The sequence below is a fragment of the Pelophylax lessonae genome (genome assembly GCF_965119305.1).
Source record: "Pelophylax lessonae genome assembly, chromosome: 5".
Lineage (NCBI taxonomy): Eukaryota > Metazoa > Chordata > Amphibia > Anura > Ranidae > Pelophylax > Pelophylax lessonae.
Genome location: NC_138772.1, coordinates 546,109,341 through 546,127,119, shown reverse-complemented (window position 1 = coordinate 546,127,119; position 17,779 = coordinate 546,109,341). Strand labels below are relative to the sequence as shown.

The 17,779-nt window shown below is 44.6% G+C and overlaps 1 protein-coding gene across 1 annotated transcript in view; it reads right to left on the bottom strand.

The window, feature by feature from the left end:
* Positions 1–3,409, bottom strand: part of LOC309555534 (cytochrome P450 2C29-like) — a 73,374-nt gene extending 69,965 nt beyond the window's left edge. Inside the window, exon 1 of the mRNA XM_082257601.1 lies at positions 3,229–3,409. Coding sequence (XP_082113727.1) covers positions 3,229–3,408 — 180 coding nt within the window. The 5' untranslated portion in view covers position 3,409. The remainder of the gene's footprint in view (positions 1–3,228) is intronic.
* Between the last annotated feature and the right edge of the window lie 14,370 nt (positions 3,410–17,779).

The following is a 17,779-nucleotide window of genomic DNA, read 5'->3' as shown; positions in this document are numbered from 1 at the left end:
AGAGTGGGTAGCAGGGTGTCAGGTGAGAGTGGGTAGCAGGGTGTCAGGGGGTGTCAGGTGAAGGGGTTAGCAGGGTGTCACTGTCAGGTGAGAGTGGGTAGCAGGGTGCCAGGTGAGGGGGTAGCGGGGTGTCTGGTGAGGGGGGGTAGCAGGGTGTCAGGTGAGGGGGGGTAGCAGGGTGTCACTGTCAGGTGAGAGTGGGTAGCAGGGTGTCAGGTGAGGGGGGGTAGCAGGGTGTCAGGGGGTGTCAGGTGAGGGGGGTAGCAGGGTGTCACTGTCAGGTGAGAGTGGGTAGCAGGGTGTCAGGTGAGGGGGGGTAGCAGGGTGTCAGGTGAGGGAGGGTAGCAGGGTGTCAGGTGAGGGAGGGTAGCAGGGTGTCAGGTGAGGGGGGGTAGCAGAGTGTCAGGTGAGGGGGGGTAGCAGGGTGTCAGGTGAGGGGGGGTAGCAGGGTGTCAGGGCGTGTCAGGTGAGGGGGGGTAGCAGGGCGTCAGGGCGTGTCAGGTGAGAGGGGTAGCAGGGTGTCACTGTCAGGTGAGAGTGGGTAGCAGGGTGTCAGGTGAGGGGTAGCTGGGTGTCAGGGCGTGTCAGGTGAGGGGGTAGCAGGGTGTCACTGTCAGGTGAGAGTGGGTAGCAGGGTGTCAGGTGAGGGGGGGTAGCAGGGTGTCAGGTGAGGGGGGTAGCAGGGTGTCACTGTCAGGTGAGAGTGGGTATCAGGGTGTCAGGTGAAGGGGGTAGCAGGGTGTCAGGTGGTGTCAGGTGAGGGGGGTAGCAGGGTGTCAGGTGGTGTCAGGTGAGAGTGGGTAGCAGGGTGTCAGGTGAGGGGGGTAGCAGGGTGTCAGGTGAGGGGGGGTAGCAGGGTGTCAGGGGGTGTCAGGTGAGGGGGGTAGCAGGGTGTCACTGTAAGGCTAGAGTGGGTAGTAGGGTGTCAGGTGAGGGGGGTAGCAGGGTGTCAGGTGAGGGGGGTAGCAGGGTGTCAGGTGAGGGGGGGTAGCAGGGTGTCAGGTGAGGGGGGGTAGCATGGTGTCAGGGGGTGTCAGGTGAGGGGGGGGTAGCAGGGTGTCAGGTGAGTGGGGTAGCGGGGTGTCAGGGGGTGTCAGGTGAGAGTGGGTAGCAGGGTGTCAGGTGAGGGGGGTAGCGGGGTGTCAGGTGAGAGTGGGTAGCAGGGTGTCAGGTGAGGGGGGTAGCGAGGTGTCAGGGGGTGTCAGGTGAGAGTGGGTAGCAGGGTGTCAGGTAAGGGGGGTAGCGGGATGTCAGGGGGTGTCAGGTGAGAGTGGGTAGCAGGGTGTCAGGTGAGGGGGGTAGCGGGGTGTCACGGGGTGTCAGGTGAGGGGGGGTAGCAGGGTGTAAGGTGAGGGGGTAGCGGGGTGTCAGGGGGTGTCAGGTGAGGGGGGGTAGCAGAGTGTCAGGTGAGGGGGGTAGTGGGGTGTTAGGGGGTGTCAGGTGAGAGTGGGTAGCAGGGTGTCAGGTGAGGGGGGGTTGGCGGGGTGTCAGGGGGTGTCAGGTGAGGGGGGGTAGCAGGGTGTCAGGTGAGGGGGGTAGCAGGGTGTCAGGGGGTGTCAGGTGAGGGGGGTAGCAGGGTGTCACTGTCAGGTGAGGGGGGGTAGCAGGGTGTCAGGGGGTGTCAGGTGAGGGGGGTAGCAGGGTGACAGGTGAGGGGGTAGCAGGGTGTCAGGTGAGGGGGGGGTAGCAGGGTGTCAGGTAACATATAAGGCACAGCAGCACACACAGGTCTCCATGCACTAATCTTACCTCCTCCCCAGCAGCCACAGCCCCACCTCCTCGCGGCTCAGCATCCTGTGTTCTCTGGTCTCTCTCCAGGGCAGCCAGATCTCCCCGGCGCTGCCAGCACTTCCCTCCCTGCAGCCCACTGCTCCATGTGAGGATCCCGGAAGTAGCGGTGGGCGGAGCTACACATCACAGGCTGCTGAGTGCTGTCTGAGAGACTGTGAGGCGGGCGGGCTTGGGCGGGGCTCAGGCACGCTGCGCCACTGGACAGGCGCACGCCAGACCCGCCATGTACAGTTCATCCAATCACAAAGCGGGGCGGGCGGGCCATCGCTGAGCCGGAAGATGCAAGTGACACAGGAAATGTATTAAAGGTCTGACGTGCCCCCCACGCTACGCCACTGGCCGGGACAAGTCCCGGGAGAGAAAATGACCCGGGACCGGGTCCTATTTCCCGGGACTGTCCCGGCAAAAACGGGACAGTTGGCAGCTATGCCTTCCTAAACCTCAGCACCAACATCTGAATCAAATAATGGCTGTGCATCGTCAAGGAGCAAGTGGCTGATGCTGTGTATAAATAACTCAGCTGATTCCTCCATGCCTGATGCTGTGGCTATGGCAGGAATAGCTGTGGACGAAGCATATGTATCCACTCTGGCAGCTGCAGTGGACTGCACACTAGTCTCTGCTTGAGTGATGGAGGATGAGGATTGTTTAGTAAGCCAGTCCATTACCTCCTCTCCTGGAACTCAACTGGACACCCACTGAGAAGCAGCCTATGTCTGCTGCTATAGACTGTAATTTATCTTCATCAGGTGCAGGACACAAAGTTTGCACAATGACCAAGGACAGTATCTCAGAAGCTGGTTAGATCTCAGAGGTCACTTACCAAGGTGAAGTTTTTATCAGCAGCTCGCAGATTCATATATTTTGGGGTGCCCAGGAAAGGCAGCAGGGTGGGTCCTGGGGGAAGTGACCTGTACCGTCTGTGCCATCTCCACCATGATACGATAAGGTGGAGGGTGATTAGGACAGTGACTCTCTATGGAGCCGGTTCACATATCTCAGGAGCGGCTCTGGTGTGAATTGCACAGGAGTCCTGTGCGTCTTCTAGTTTGTTTCAGGTCTGAATTTAGCAGAAAATTCAGACTGAAAATCGGACCTGAAACAGTGAACAGGGACGGACCTGACCCCTGCTGTGAGCCACTCCGTACAGCACTGTGAAACCAGCCTAATGGGGCGAAGCTTAACCATGTCATCGTGATGAGTTCACTGTTATTTTTTCCAGTTCTGCTGATTTTTACAAAGAAGTTTGCTACCTAAAAAGTTGCTAATTATAAATGTCTGTGCTTGATCCTGGAACTCAACTGGACACCCACTGAGGAGCGGGCCATATCTGCTGCTATAGACTGTAATTTATATTCATCAGGTGCAGGACACAAAGTTCGCACAATGACCAAGGACAGTATATCAGAAGCTGGTTAGATCCCAGAAGTCACTTACCAAGGTGAAGTTTTTATCAGCAGTTCGCAGATCCATATACTTCGGGGTGCCCAGGAAAGGCAGCGGGGTGGGTCCGGGGGGCAGTGACCTGTACCGTCTGTGCCATCTCCACCATGATATGATAAAGTGGAGGGTGAGGAGGACAGTGACCGACAGAGCGATTAATGCAGAAAATCCCATCTTCCTGGAAGAGACAAACATATACCATCTATGACAGCAGCAAATATTCCTCTAGAGCCCACATCTTCACGTAAACTAACATGCTTGTGACTCAGGTAGATCTCTGTGACAAAGATGGATGTAAGGAGCCCCTCATTTTGATGGCAAGGTCCATGATATGGCCAATACATATGGATATATAAAGTGTACTCTGTGAAGCATCTGCCTCATGTATGTAGTGGTCCTAACCAGTGGCGGCCCGTGCATAGCGGGCGCCAGGGCGCCGCCCCCCTACCCCTAAAAAAAAAGAAAAAAAAAAAGAAAAAAAAAAAAATGACAGCGAACAAATAAAGTTTAAAAAAAAAAAAAATTGGGTTCGCCGGCCTTTGTAGGGGAAGTGGTGGCTAGGGGGGGGGGGTGGGGTTACGTCCCAGAAGAGGCGCCGATCGGCAGCCTTCTGGGGGCGTAACCCGATCGCAAGTCCTTGCGATTGGACACCCCCACTTTCGGATATCCTGGCTGTGATTGGTCCAGTCTCCAGCCTGGACCAATCATCATCCAGGACATCCGATCCCTGACGTCACAATGGGGGCGGTGCCGGTGCGTGAGTCATTCACTCACCGTCACCGCCGCTCGGAGGACGAGGGAGAAGCCACTCTCCTTCCCGCCGCCGCCGCAGAGAGGATCGAGGAGGGAAGAACCCGCCGCCGCCGCCGCCAGGTAAGTGCATTAAATTGAAGGGAGCACGCACGCTGCACTCTGCATTTATTGGGGTACATTGCTGTGGCACTCTGCATTTATTGGGGTACATTGCTGTGGCACTCTGCATTGATTGGGGGACAATGCTGTGGGCACTCTGCATTTATTGGGGGACAATGCTGTGGGCACTCTGCATTTATTGGGTTACAATGCTGTGGGCACTATGCATTTATTGGGGTACAATGCTGTGGCGCTCTGCATTTATTGGGATACAATGCTGTGGCACTCTGCAATCATTGGGGTACAATGCTGTGGGCACTCTGCATTTATTGGGGTACAATGCTGTGGCGCTCGGCAATCATTGGGGTACAATTCTGTGGCACTCTGCAATCATTGGGGTACAATGCTGTGGCGCTCTGCATTTATTGGGGTACAATTCTGTGGCGCTCTGCATTTATTGGGGTACAATGCTGAGGCGCTCTGTATTTATTGGGGTACAATGCTGTGGCGCTCTGCATTTATTGGGGTACAATGCTGTGGGCACTCTGCAATCATTGGGGTACAATGCTGTGGCACTCTGCAATCATTGGGGTACAATGCTGTGGCACTCTGCAATCATTGGGGTACAATTCTGTGGCACTCTGCAATCATTGGGGGACAATGCTGTGGCACTCTGCAATCATTGGGGTACAATTCTGTGGCACTCTGCAATCATTGGGGTACAATGCTGTGGCACTCTGCAATCATTGGGGTACAATTATGTGGCAATCTGCAATCATTGGGGTACAATTCTGTGGCACTCTGTAATCATTGGGGTACAATTCTGTGGCACTCTGCAATCATTGGGGTGCAATGCTGAAGGCACTCTGCAATCATTGGGGTACAATGCTGTGGCACTCTGCAATCATTGGGGTACAATGCTGTGGCACTCTGCAATCATTGGGGTACAATTCTGTGGCACTCTGTAATCATTGGGGTACAATTCTGTGGCACTCTGCAATCATTGGTGTACAATGCTGTGGCACTCTGCAATCATTGGGGGACAATGCTGAGGGCACTCTGCAATCATTGGGGTACAATGCTGTGGCACTCTGCAATCATCGGGGTACAATTCTGTGGCACTCTGTAATCATTGGGGTACAATTCTGTGGCACTCTGCAATCATTGGGGTACAATGCTGAAGGCACTCTGCAATCATTGGGGTACAATGCTGTGGGCACTCTGCATTTATTGGGGTACAATGCTGTGGGCACTCTGCAATCATTGGGGTACAATGTTGTGGCACTCTGCATTTATTGGGGTACAATGCTGTGGCGCTCTGCATTTATTGGGATACAATGCTGTGGCACTCTGCAATCATTGGGGTACAATGCTGTGGGCACTCTGCATTTATTGGGGTACAATGCTGTGGCACTCTGCAATCATTGGGGTACAATGCTGTGGCACTCTGCAATCATTGGGGTACAATTCTGTGGCACTCTGCAATCATTGGGGTACAATTCTGTGGCGCTCTGCATTTATTGGGGTACAATGCTGAGGCGCTCTGTATTTATTGGGGTACAATGCTGTGGCGCTCTGCATTTATTGGGGTACAATGCTGTGGGCACTCTGCAATCATTGGGGTACAATGCTGTGGCACTCTGCAATCATTGGGGTACAATTCTGTGGCACTCTGCAATCCTTGGGGTACAATGCTGTGGCACTCTGCAATCATTGGGGTACAATTCTGTGGCACTCTGCAATCATTGGGGTACAATGCTGTGGCACTCTGCAATCATTGGGGTACAATTCTGTGGCACTCTGTAATCATTGGGGTACAATTCTGTGGCACTCTGCAATCATTGGGGTACAATGCTGAGGGCACTCTGCAATCATTGGGGTACAATGCTGTGGGCACTCTGCATTTATTGGGGTACAATGCTGTGGGCACTCTGCATTTATTGGGGTACAATACTGTGGCACTCTGCAATCATTGGGGTACAATGCTGGGGGCACTCTTCAATCATTGGGGTACAATGCTGTGGGCACTCTGCATTTATTGGGGTACAATGCTGTGGGCACTCTGCAATCATTGGGGTACAATTCTGTGGCACTCTGCAATCATTGGGGTACAATGCTGTGGCACTCTGCAATCATTGGGGGACAATGCTGTGGGCACTCTGCAATCATTGGGGACAATGCTGTGGCGCTCTGCAGTGATTGGGGACAATGCTGTGGCGCTCTGAATTGAAAGGGGCATGCGCGCTGAACTCTGCATTGTGGGGGCACAGCACAGTGTTTATTGCATTGAAGGGGGCACAGCACAGTGTTTATTGCATTGAAGGGGGCACAGCACAGTGTTCATTGCATTGAAGGGGGCACAGCACAGTGTTCATTGCATTGAAGGGGGCACAGCTTCAAAGTCACGCAATTTTTTTACTGCGTTTTTTGGCGCGAAGCAATACCTATTACATTTTTCTTTTTGCGCCCCCCCAAAAATTTTGAGCACCAGCCGCCATTGGTCCTAACAGAGACCCCATTTACGTTGATGTAATATTAGACTAGGAACGTGTCTGGTGCATGTAATTTTGGGGTTCCCGTGATAATTTTGAGAGAATACTGATTGTGAATTCTCCTCCAAATCTACATATTTGCAATTGCTCTATTGCATATAACCTCTTGTATATATCTGCCTGCAGTGATCTGCTCTTAAACGCATGTGTCTGCCAAGGTCTCTATCGCAGCTGGAAATATCGGTCTGCCTTGGTCTCTCTGGCCCTGAGGAAGCCCTGTTACGAAACGTGTTGGCTTGCTGGGGACCCTAGACCGTGCTATCTAGAGCCCGTAACATCTATTGAGATACACTGTATCAGCATTCCCTATGGGAATATATTTCTACACATGCGTTTTTCTTTTATCCATTCTTTCTATGTATTTACAGTATATTTGTTTTTTGATTTTATATATATATATGTCTGTTCAAATAAAGAGAGTCATTTTTTAATCATATGGTGTGTTAATTGTGATCATCCTCTCTCCATTGCCCATATAAAGCCCCATCTTTTTCTTAGTAATTTGTTGCACGTTTGTGAATCAGTTCAGTTTTTTCTACTTAACATTATCCTTTTGGCTCTTCCCATGTTGCCCCAATGACCATAATCAGCAAATTTCTGTACTCCCTACCGCCTGTGTCAGCATTGGAGAGATTTCCCGTCGCTTCCTGCCTTGGCAATCTCTACAGCAGGAACCAGAGGCGTAACTAGAACCTTCAGGGCCCCGGGGGAAGAAACCATGAAGGGCCCCCCGGACCCCTGGCTGAGGCCCTTCCCTTCAAGCCTGGGGCTCTTCCCACTGATCCTGGGGCCCTTTACTCTAGTTGCGGGGCCCTTTATTACAGTCCCGCAGCGGGACCCTTTCACAAGTTCTGCAGTGGGCCCCCTTCCTCCCATCTTGGGGCCTCCTCACGGTGGTGGAATGCCAGGGTCCGGTCACAAGTGTGACCTTTGCAATTCTGGAAGTTCACCCACTGGTGTCAGTAGTTTTTATTTTTTGGTATTTTAATTGTATTTTTGACTATGACTCTGTCCATTCAGAAAAGGAAGGAGCTGGTAAATTACATATTTACTGATCCCTTCCTGGTTCTCTATTGTGACACATCCCCTGCAGCAGCCGGCAGGAGAGGGAAGGGAGCACAGTGGGGGGGGGGGGGGGGAACCAGGGGAGCACACAGGGGCCCAGAGACAGCAGAACACAAGTGAACTTAATAGAAGGAATGGCGGGGGCAGCATACAGAGGAACCAATCTCCTTCATTTTCCTTCTGCAGCTCCTCCTATCCAGATGTACAAGGGAACCGCATAGGCCCCCTGGAGCATGAGGCCCGGTTGCAATTGCAACCCCTGTAGATACGCCCCTGGCAGGAACACTGACAAAAAAAAACAAAAAATAATTTTTGAAGTGTAGCCACCCAAGGTGAACGTTTCTGGGTAGTACAGGCAGTCCCCGGGTTACAAACAAGATAGGTTCTGTAGGTTTGTTCTTAAGTTGAGTTTGTATGTAAGTCCGAACATATACTTTTTTTAACCACCTCCTTCTCAAGCATATTTTGACACTTCGCTCCTACATGTAAAAATCTATTTTTTTTTTTTTTGCTAGAAAATTACTTAGAACCCCCAAACATTATATTTTTATTTTTAGCAGAGACCCTATAGAATAAAATGGTGGGTGTTGCACACGGTATTTGTGCAGCGGTTTTTCAAACACGATTTTTTGAAGAAAAAAAAAAACACTTTCATGAACTAAAAAAAAACACTAAAGTTAGCCCGATTTTTTTCTATAATGTGAAAGATGATGTTACGCTGAGTAAATTGATGCCTAACATGTCACGTTTTAAAATTGCGTCTGCCAAACTACGGTGCTTAAAATTCTCCATAGGTGACGCTTTAAACGCCTTTACAGATTACCAGTTTAGAGTTGCACAGGAGGTCTGATGCTAGAATTATTGCTTTTGCTCTAGCGTTCGCGACAATACCGCACATGGTACATATGCATGCAGGAGCAACGTATGCGTTCGCATTTGCGTGTAAGCATGGTGGGACGGTGGCGCTTTCATTTTTTTTTTATTATTATCTATTTATTTTATACATTTTTTTTTTTTTTTACACATTTTTATTTATTTATTTTTAACTAACTTTTTTGCTATCACAAGGGATGAACAATATCCCTTGTGACAGCATTGGCCGTGACAGGTCCTCTTTATGGAGATATTTGGGGTCTCAAACATCTCCTCTGACCCCCCAAGCAGCCGATCAGACTGAGATCTGTCCGATCGGCTGCTTCTCTGCCCATTGGCAGCCAGGTAAATAAAGGGGCGGAACCAGAAGTGATAAACTATTCATCGCTCCCGCTTTCCAGGGTTACAGAGAGAGGGGAGCAACGTCAGTAACAAAGTAACATATGTGTTTGCATTTACGTGTAAGCGCGGTGGGATGGTGGAACTTAAAAGTTTTATTATTTTTTTTATTTATTTTATACAACTTTTTTATTTTTTTATACTTTTTTATTTTTTTTTGTACTAACTTTATTGCTATCACAAGGGATGCACGGCATCCCTTGTGACAGCATTGGCCATGACAGGTCCTCTTTATGGAGATATTTGGGGTCTCAAACCTCTCCTCTCACCCCCCATGCAGCCGATCAGACAGAGATCAGTCCGATCGGCTGCTTCTCTGGCCATTGGTGGCCAGGTAAATAAAGGGGCGGAACGGGAAGTGACAAACTACTCGTCGCTTTCGCTTTCCGGGGTTACAGAGAGAGGGGAACAACGTCAGTTCCTCTGTACAAGACAGCCATTGCTGCCGGCTGCATCGCTCCCGGGGCACCGCGTTCCTATGCTAGAGCCTGGGAGAGGTGGAGGCGGGAGGGGGGTGGGGTGGGACCCCCTTCCGCCATCCGCAGAAGGGATCGAATGGCTAATTAGCCACTCAGACCACTTCTGCCTAAAAGAGAATCGCCGGCTTCAAAAAATGATACCGGGATGATGCCTGTAGTGTAGTGTAGGGATGGTGATGACCCACCATCCCGGTATACACACTAAAACCCGAGGATGTACGGGCACGTCCATTTGGAGGAAGTGGGTAATTGTAACTCCTGCCATTATCTAAGTTTTAGATCGCATAGGGAGGGATTAAAGTGGTTTTAACCACTTGCCGACCGCCTGCCGCAGATATACTGGCAGGGAAGCTGACTCACCGGGCCGGTGGCCGCGCTTGCTGCTGGGCACCCTCGATCACTCCCCGTGGAGAGAGAACTGCGGTATGCTGTTGTAAACACAGCAGAACGTTGTTGTCTCAGGAATCAGCGCAGAGCGCCTGTGATCCTCCTATTTAGGAACACAGGTCCCTGTGTTGATTCCACAAGCCCACCCCCCACACAGTTAGAAAACACCTCCCTAGGCTCATACTTAACCCTCTGATCGTCCCAGAGTTACCTCTTCCCTAGTAATGTCACTGGTCCCCCCAAAAGTGTCAAAAATGTCAGTTAGGGGTCCGATCTGTCCGCTGCAATGTCGCAGTCCCGCAAAAAATCACAGATCGCCGCCATTACTAGTAAAAAAATTTTTTTATAAAAATTACATAAATCTTTCCCCTAGTTGTAGATGCGATAACTTTTGTGCAAACCAATCAAAATACGCTTATTGGGATTTATTTTACCAAACGTATGTTGTAGCAGAATTCAAATTGGCCTAAAATGATGAAAAAATTTGATTTTTACATTTTTTTTATTGGGAATATTATATAGCAGAATGTGAAAAATAATGCTTTTTTTTTTTTTTTTCCAGAATTGTCGCTCATTTTTTGTTTGTAGCGCAAAAAATAAAAATCGCACAGGTGATCAAATACCACCAAAAGACAGCTCTATTTGTGGGGAGTGGGGAGAAAAGGACATCAATTTTATTCGGGTACAGCGTCACACGACCGCGCAGTTGTCAGTAAAAATAATGCAGGGCCGAATCGCAATAAATGGCCTATTTATTAAGGGGGGTAAAACCTTCCGGTCCAGAACTGGTTAAAGGCGCAAGGTTTTTTACCTTCATGCATTCTATGTATGAAGGTAAAAAGCCTTCTGTGTACAGCGCACGCCCTCACCTGAGCTCCCTCTCAAATCAGAGATGTGCATGAGAGCTGAGCTTCTCCCAAGTCTCTCTTTCCTCATTGGCTCCTGCTACTGTCAATCGCAGCCAATGAGACAATGAGGGGTGGGACTGAGCTGCGGCTCTGTGTGTCTTATGGATGCATAGAGCGGGACTTGGGAGCGAGCATGCACCAGTGCCGCACGTAAAATACACTAACAGTAAGGAGAGCTGATGAGAAGAAAAAGCCGGGCAGATCACAAATTAGAGATTACTGATATAGATATTGTACCGATCTGAGGAATGAAACTGGACATGTGCGTTTCATTCCAAATTTAAATCTAACAATTTCCAAATTACAATAGTAATGAATTTAAACGTCAAAAAAATATATAAAGCAATGTATATGTAAAATCGGTGCTAAAATAACACAGGTAAAATAGAATTTATTTAAAAAACAAATAGTAACTCACAGTAAAGCAAGCAGAGTTGCACAGGAAAGTGGACCGCTAAGTCCCCGCACTCTGCGGCGTGCTGTAATCCGAACTTCAGGTCACGGCCGTAGACCAGAAGTGATGTCACCCGGTACCTCCCGATGCGTTGCGTCACTCCAATCACGTGACTTTATCAAGGGTAATGGCCGCTTGTTTTGAAATTTTTGAAGCACTAGTCACTTTAATTTTTATGCAATTTATGGTTTATCCGTTCACTTATTTGCACTGAATTCTATGCACTATTATCCTATCATTTTTTGATTATTGTTACCTGTGTGATTTTAGTGCCGATTTTACATATATATTGCTATATATATTTTTTTGACATTTATATTACAAGTGGTGACACTGCAAAAATTGGCTGCTTTTTAGCTTCATTGCCCAGTTCTCTATCATTTATTTACTCTCCTATTGGTTAGCGTATTGGTTTATTGCCCTCAATGAATTTTAATGAATTTGAAATAACAAAACAAAATTTTGGAAAAAATTTGGGACAAAATTCGAATTACAATAGATTTCAAATCAAATTTGAATAGTTTTCTATTTGAATTTAAATAGTTTTTTAAACGAATCTTAATTTCGGAAGAGAATAAAACAGAATAGAAAATAAATGAATAGAATAGAAAAGAATATAATAGAAAATAAAGGAATATTATATAATAGAATAAAACAGAACACAAAATAAAAGAATAGAAAAAAATAGAATAGAAAACAAAGGGATAGAATAGAAAATAAAAGTACAGAATAGAAAAGAATATAGTAAAACAGGACAAAATAGAATAGAAAATAAATAAAAACAGAATAAAATAGAACAGAAAATAAAGGAATAGAATGGAATAAAAAAAAAATAGAATAGAAAGAATTTAACCATCTTCTGAAATTCGAATGTCAAATAGAATACAATCAAATTTGAATACAATTGAAAAGAATAGAATAGAAAAAGAATTGAATAGAATAGAAAAGATTAGAATAAAATTAATAAAATAAAATAAAATACCCTTCTTCTGAAATTTGAATTAGGAAAAAAATAAATTTAAATTCAAATATAATAGAATAGAATAGAATAGAAAATAGGATTAAAAAAGCAATAAAATAGAAGGAATATAACCATTTCCCAAAATTCCTGTTTTAAATAGTAAAAAAATTTGAATTTGAATAGAATAGAAAAAAAAATAACAGAATAGAAAAAAATAAAATAGAATAGAAATGAATAGAATAAATAATAGAAAAGAGTAGAAAGAATATAACCTATATTACTCGAATTTCGAATTAAACATTTTTTTAATTTCAAATAGAATACATTTTAATTTCAAAAAGAGTTATTTAAGTACTGTCCATGATACTTTTTTTATTTGCACTAACATACAGTTTTTCAGGACAAGCTTTCGGGGTAGGTCCCCTTCTTCAAGATCCAAGCAGTACTGATTAACAAAATGTTTAGCAGAATGGTAAAAAAACACAAAATCTCTAAGCCAAAGGAAAAAAAGAGAAAACCAAACAAACATAAACAAATGTAACTGGCAATGGTAATAAAACTAGCATAGTTAGTGAGATAAGATAGAGGGAGAGCTGAAGACAGGGGGAGGTGGGGGGGGGGGGGGATAGTCACAGATGGGGTCGTAAAACTGTGGGATAATGGGTTTTCAAATCAAATTTGAATATTTTTTTAATCTAATTTTAATTTCGGAAGAGGATAAAACAGAATAGAAAATAAATGAATAGAATAGAAAAGAATATAATAGAAAATAAAGAAATATTATATAATAGAATAAAACAGAACAGAATAGAAAATAAAAGAATAGAAAAAAAATAGAATAGAAAACAAAGGGATAGAATAGAAAATAAAAGTACAGAATAGAAAAGAAAATAGTAAAACAGGACAAAATAGAAAAGAAAATAAATAAAAACAGAATAAAATAGAACAGAAAATAAAGGAATAGAATGGAATAAAAAAAAATAGAATAGGAAGAATTTAACCATCTTCTGAAATTCGAATGTCAAATAGAATACAATCAAATTTGAATACAATTGAAAAGAATAGAATAGAAAAAGAATTGAATAGAATAGAAAAGATTAGAATAAAAAAAGAATAGAATAGAATATAATATAAAGAAAATACCCTTCTTCTGAAATTTGAATTAGGAAAAAAATAAATTTAAATTCAAATATAATAGAATAGAATAGAAAATATGAGAACAGGATTAAAAAGCAATAAAATAGAAGGAATATAACCATTTCCCAAAATTCCTGTTTTAAATAGTAAAAAAATTTGAATTTGAATAGAATAGAAAAAAAAAATAACAGAATAGAAAATAATAAAATAGAATAGAAATGAATAGAATAAATAATAGAAAAGAGTAGAAAGAATATAACCTATATTACTCGAATTTCGAATTAAACATTTTTTTAATTTCAAATAGAATACATTTTAATTTCAAAAAGAGTTATTTAAGTACTGTCCGTGATACTTTTTTTATTTGCACTAACATACAGTTTTTCAGGACAATCTTTCGGGGTATGTCCCCTTCTTCAAGATCCAAGCAGTACTGATGCACAAAATGTTTAGAAGAATGGTAAAAAAACACAAAATCTCTAAGCCAAAGGAAAAAAAAGAGAAAACCAAACAAACATAAACAAATGTAACTGGCAATGATAATAAAACTAGCATAGTTAGTGAGATAAGACTGAGGGAGAGCTGAAGACAGGGGGGAGGTAGGGGGGGGGGGGGATAGTTACAGATGGGGGTCTTAAAACTGTGGGATAATGAGTAAGGAAACCCATGTCTAAATTTAAGCCGTTATTTTTTATGTCAAAAAGAAATATCATTCTTAGTTCAAAAGTTTTCCTTTCCTGGATAGTTCTGAAATTCCCTTTAACCACTTTACCACCGGAGGATTTTGCTGTCTTACGTCCAGGCCACTTTTTGCGATTCGGCGCTGTGCGACTTTAACTGACAATTGCGCAGTCGTGCGACACCGTACCCAAACGAAATTTACGTCCTTTTTTTCCCACAAACAGAGCTTTCTTTTGGTGGTATTTGATCACCTGTGCGATTTTTACTTTTTGCGCTATAAACAAAAAAAGAGCGTTTATTTTGAAAAAATAACAATATTTTTAACATTTTTTTATATGAAATCCCCCCCAAAAAAAATGTAAAAAACAATTTTTTTTTAAATTTTTGGCCAATTTGTTTTCTGCTACCTATGTTTGGTAAAAAAAATCACGATAAGCATATTTTGATTGGTTTGCGCAAAAGTTATTGCGTTTACTAACTACAGGAAAGATTTTTGGTGTTTTTTTTTAACGCGTAATGGCGGCGATCTGCGATTTTTTTTGCGGGACTGCGGCATTGCGGCGGACAGATCGGACCCTTGACTGACATTTTTGACACTTTTGGGGGTACCAGTGACATTACTGCAGTAATCAGTGCTATAAATACGCACTGTTACTGTAAAAATGACACTGGCAGGGAAGGGGTTAATTTTATTGGAGAGGGAGGGGTTAATGTATGCCTGGTGCTTACTGACGTGTGGGGGGGGAGGTGACTGAGTGAGACAGGGACAGATCGGATGTCCAGCAATGCTGAACACTCCGATCTGTCAGTCCCTGTCACTTAGGAGATCCGCCCGCTCTGTTTACACAGGCGGGCGGATCTCCTCACTCGATTCCCCGGCGATCGCCGCTGCTCCTCCCCTGGCCCGACTCCCGCTGTGACTGAACACAGCGGGAGCGAGCCTCCGGCGGCGCGCGAGCGCCGCCCACAAGGGGCGAAGTCCAGCAACGTAGGTCTACGTCGCTGGACGGGATCGTGCCACATTGCCGCAGTAGCACCAATGTGAGCAGGGTTGAAGTGGTTAAGAACTAAAACATTGAGGTCTTCTATTGTGTGGTCCTGTTGTGAAAAATGATGTCCCACAGGTGTGCAGAAATTATCTTCCTTATGTTCCTTGATGGTATGTCTGTGCAAGTTTATCCTCGCTTGCAACTTCTGTCCTGTTTCGCCTACATAAGATCCTTTGCTACATCTTTTGCATTGGATGAGGTACACAACATTACTGGAGGTGCAGTTGTATGATCCTGTTATATTGAAGGTCCCATTTGTGTGTGTGTATCACGGACAGTACTCAATTGTCTCTGTCGCAAGTTCACTAATATGGCTACAATGACCTCAAAAAAGAGTTATTAAAATTCTAATACAATAGAAAAAAATAGAATACAATAGAAAAGAAAAGAACAGAACAGAAAATAAAATAATAGAATTGGATGGAAAAAGCAATAGGATGGAATGGAAAAGAAAGAATATAACCATCTTCCAAAATTCTAATTTTGAATAGAATAAATTTGATATTAAATGAAATTCAAATCAAAATCGATTTGAGTTTTCTGAATTTGACAGAATTCGGACAATTTGCATTGATTCTAATTTGAATTAAGGAAGCTAATTCCGAAACCAAATAAACAAATTAAATGTTTTAAACAATTTAATTAACCGCTTGCCGACCGCCGCAAGTACATATACTGCGGCGGTCAGCCCCGTGCAGGCAAAGTGACGTACCGGTGCGTCACTCGCCTGCGAGCCAATAGGGGGCGAGCGTGCGCCGACGGAGGTGCGCTCCCGCCCCCGCTCGCTCACTGGGATCCCCGCACGAGTGACCGGCGGACCCGATGTCCGCCGGTCACTCGCGATCGTCGGTTACAGAGGGAGAAAGGCAGGCAGCTAATGTAAAGCCTGTCATTCTCCCCTGTGTAACAGCACAGATCATACGATCCTGCTATGTAGGACCATAGATCTCTGCTGTTACATGAAAAATGACGCCCCTTTACAGTTAGAAGCACGCCCCTAGGGACACACTTAACCCCTGCTTCTCCAATAAAGTTAACCCCTTCCCTGCCAGTGTCATTTTTACAGTAACAGTGCATATGTATAGCACTGATTACTGTAGTAATGTCACTGGTACCCCCAAAAGTGTCAAAAATGTCAGTCAAGGGTCCGATCCGCAATGTCGCAGTCCCGCAAAAAAAAACCCAAATCGCCACCATTACTCGTTAAAAAAAAAAATGACAAAAATCTTTCCCGTAGTTAGTAAACGCAATAACTTTTGCGCAAACCAATGAAAATACGCTTATTGCGATTTCTTTTACCAAACATATGTAGCAGAAAACAAATTGGCCTAAAATGTTAAAAAATTTTGATTTTTACATTTTTTGGGGGGGGAATTTCATGTGAAAAAATGTGAAAAATATTGTTATTTTTGCAAAATTGTCGCTCTTTTTTGTTTTATAGCGCATGATCAAAAAATTGCACAGGTGATCAAATACCACCAAAAGAAAGCTCTGCTTGTGGGGGGAAAAGGATGTCAATTTCATTTGGGTGCAGCGTCGCACGGCCGCGTAATAGTCTGTTAAAGTCACACAGTGCCGAATCGCAAAATAGGCCCTGGTCAGGAACGGGGTAAAATCTTCCGGGGCTTAAGTGGTTAATTGTAAATACCAAATCGAAACGAAATGTAAGAAATGTTTTTCATTCTGCATGACTAAATAAAGCTGCATTTTTTGTTATATTTTATAATAAAAGTAAAAGAGAGCATCATAAAACTCGTGCGATATTTCACACTGTTTCTGATAAACTAGGAAAGAAATGTCTCCCTTGGGACTTTAAATAACAAAAAAGGTTTTATATACAATAAATAGATATCGTTATTAATACAAAGGCTTTTGCCAATAAAAGATGTGGATCTTTGTACAAATGTCAAAAGATTATTGCTTTCACTGCATAAAACATACATAGTCGTATTACATATTAAAATGAATACCTTTTCAAGACACAAATTCACAACGCGTTTCAATATTCTGCGATATTCTTCAGGAGAAAAAACTGAGAGCACATCTGTATGTCAGCATCCTAGCATAAAATGGTTATGGCAACAGCCTGTCCTGGAAGACCCCCCAGGGCATATGAACCTGGCCCCAAATGTATCCCACAGGAGACTGAGATGGAGGGTCATAAAGAGCCAGAGGGGGGCAGCACCCAGAATGCTCACAAATATCGGTGCTGCCGAAAACTGATGACATGAATAAGGTGGTATTGTATAGAGTGAGAGATTTATCTTAGGGAATATAAAACTTATAAAAATCCAGTAAAGAAACAATGTAACTTTTTATTCAGCCACATGTGTTCAATAAGTGTAAAAGCATTTACTAAACCCCTCCCCAAAAAATCTAAATTTTTAAGTAAGTTAACGATTTTGTGTTGGGCTGCATTCATAGCCACCTTGGGCCACAAGTATTTATAAATTAGGGACAGTTATACCGGAATAAAGTGGTTCTTAAGTCTGAATGTTTTTTACCTTAACCACTTGGCGCCCGCGCTATAGCCGAAAGATGGCTATAGCGTTTGCTTAAAATGCCGGGATGGACGTCCTCTCATTCTCTCACTGCCTGCGCACCCCCTGGGGCACATGGGCAGCGTGTCTTGTGATCGCAGAGTCCTTGGGACTCGGCTGATCACTAATCGAGGTAAAGGGCCAATCACAGCAGCCCTTTACCACGTGATCAGCTGTCAGCCAATGAAGTAAACAGAAGCCGATTATC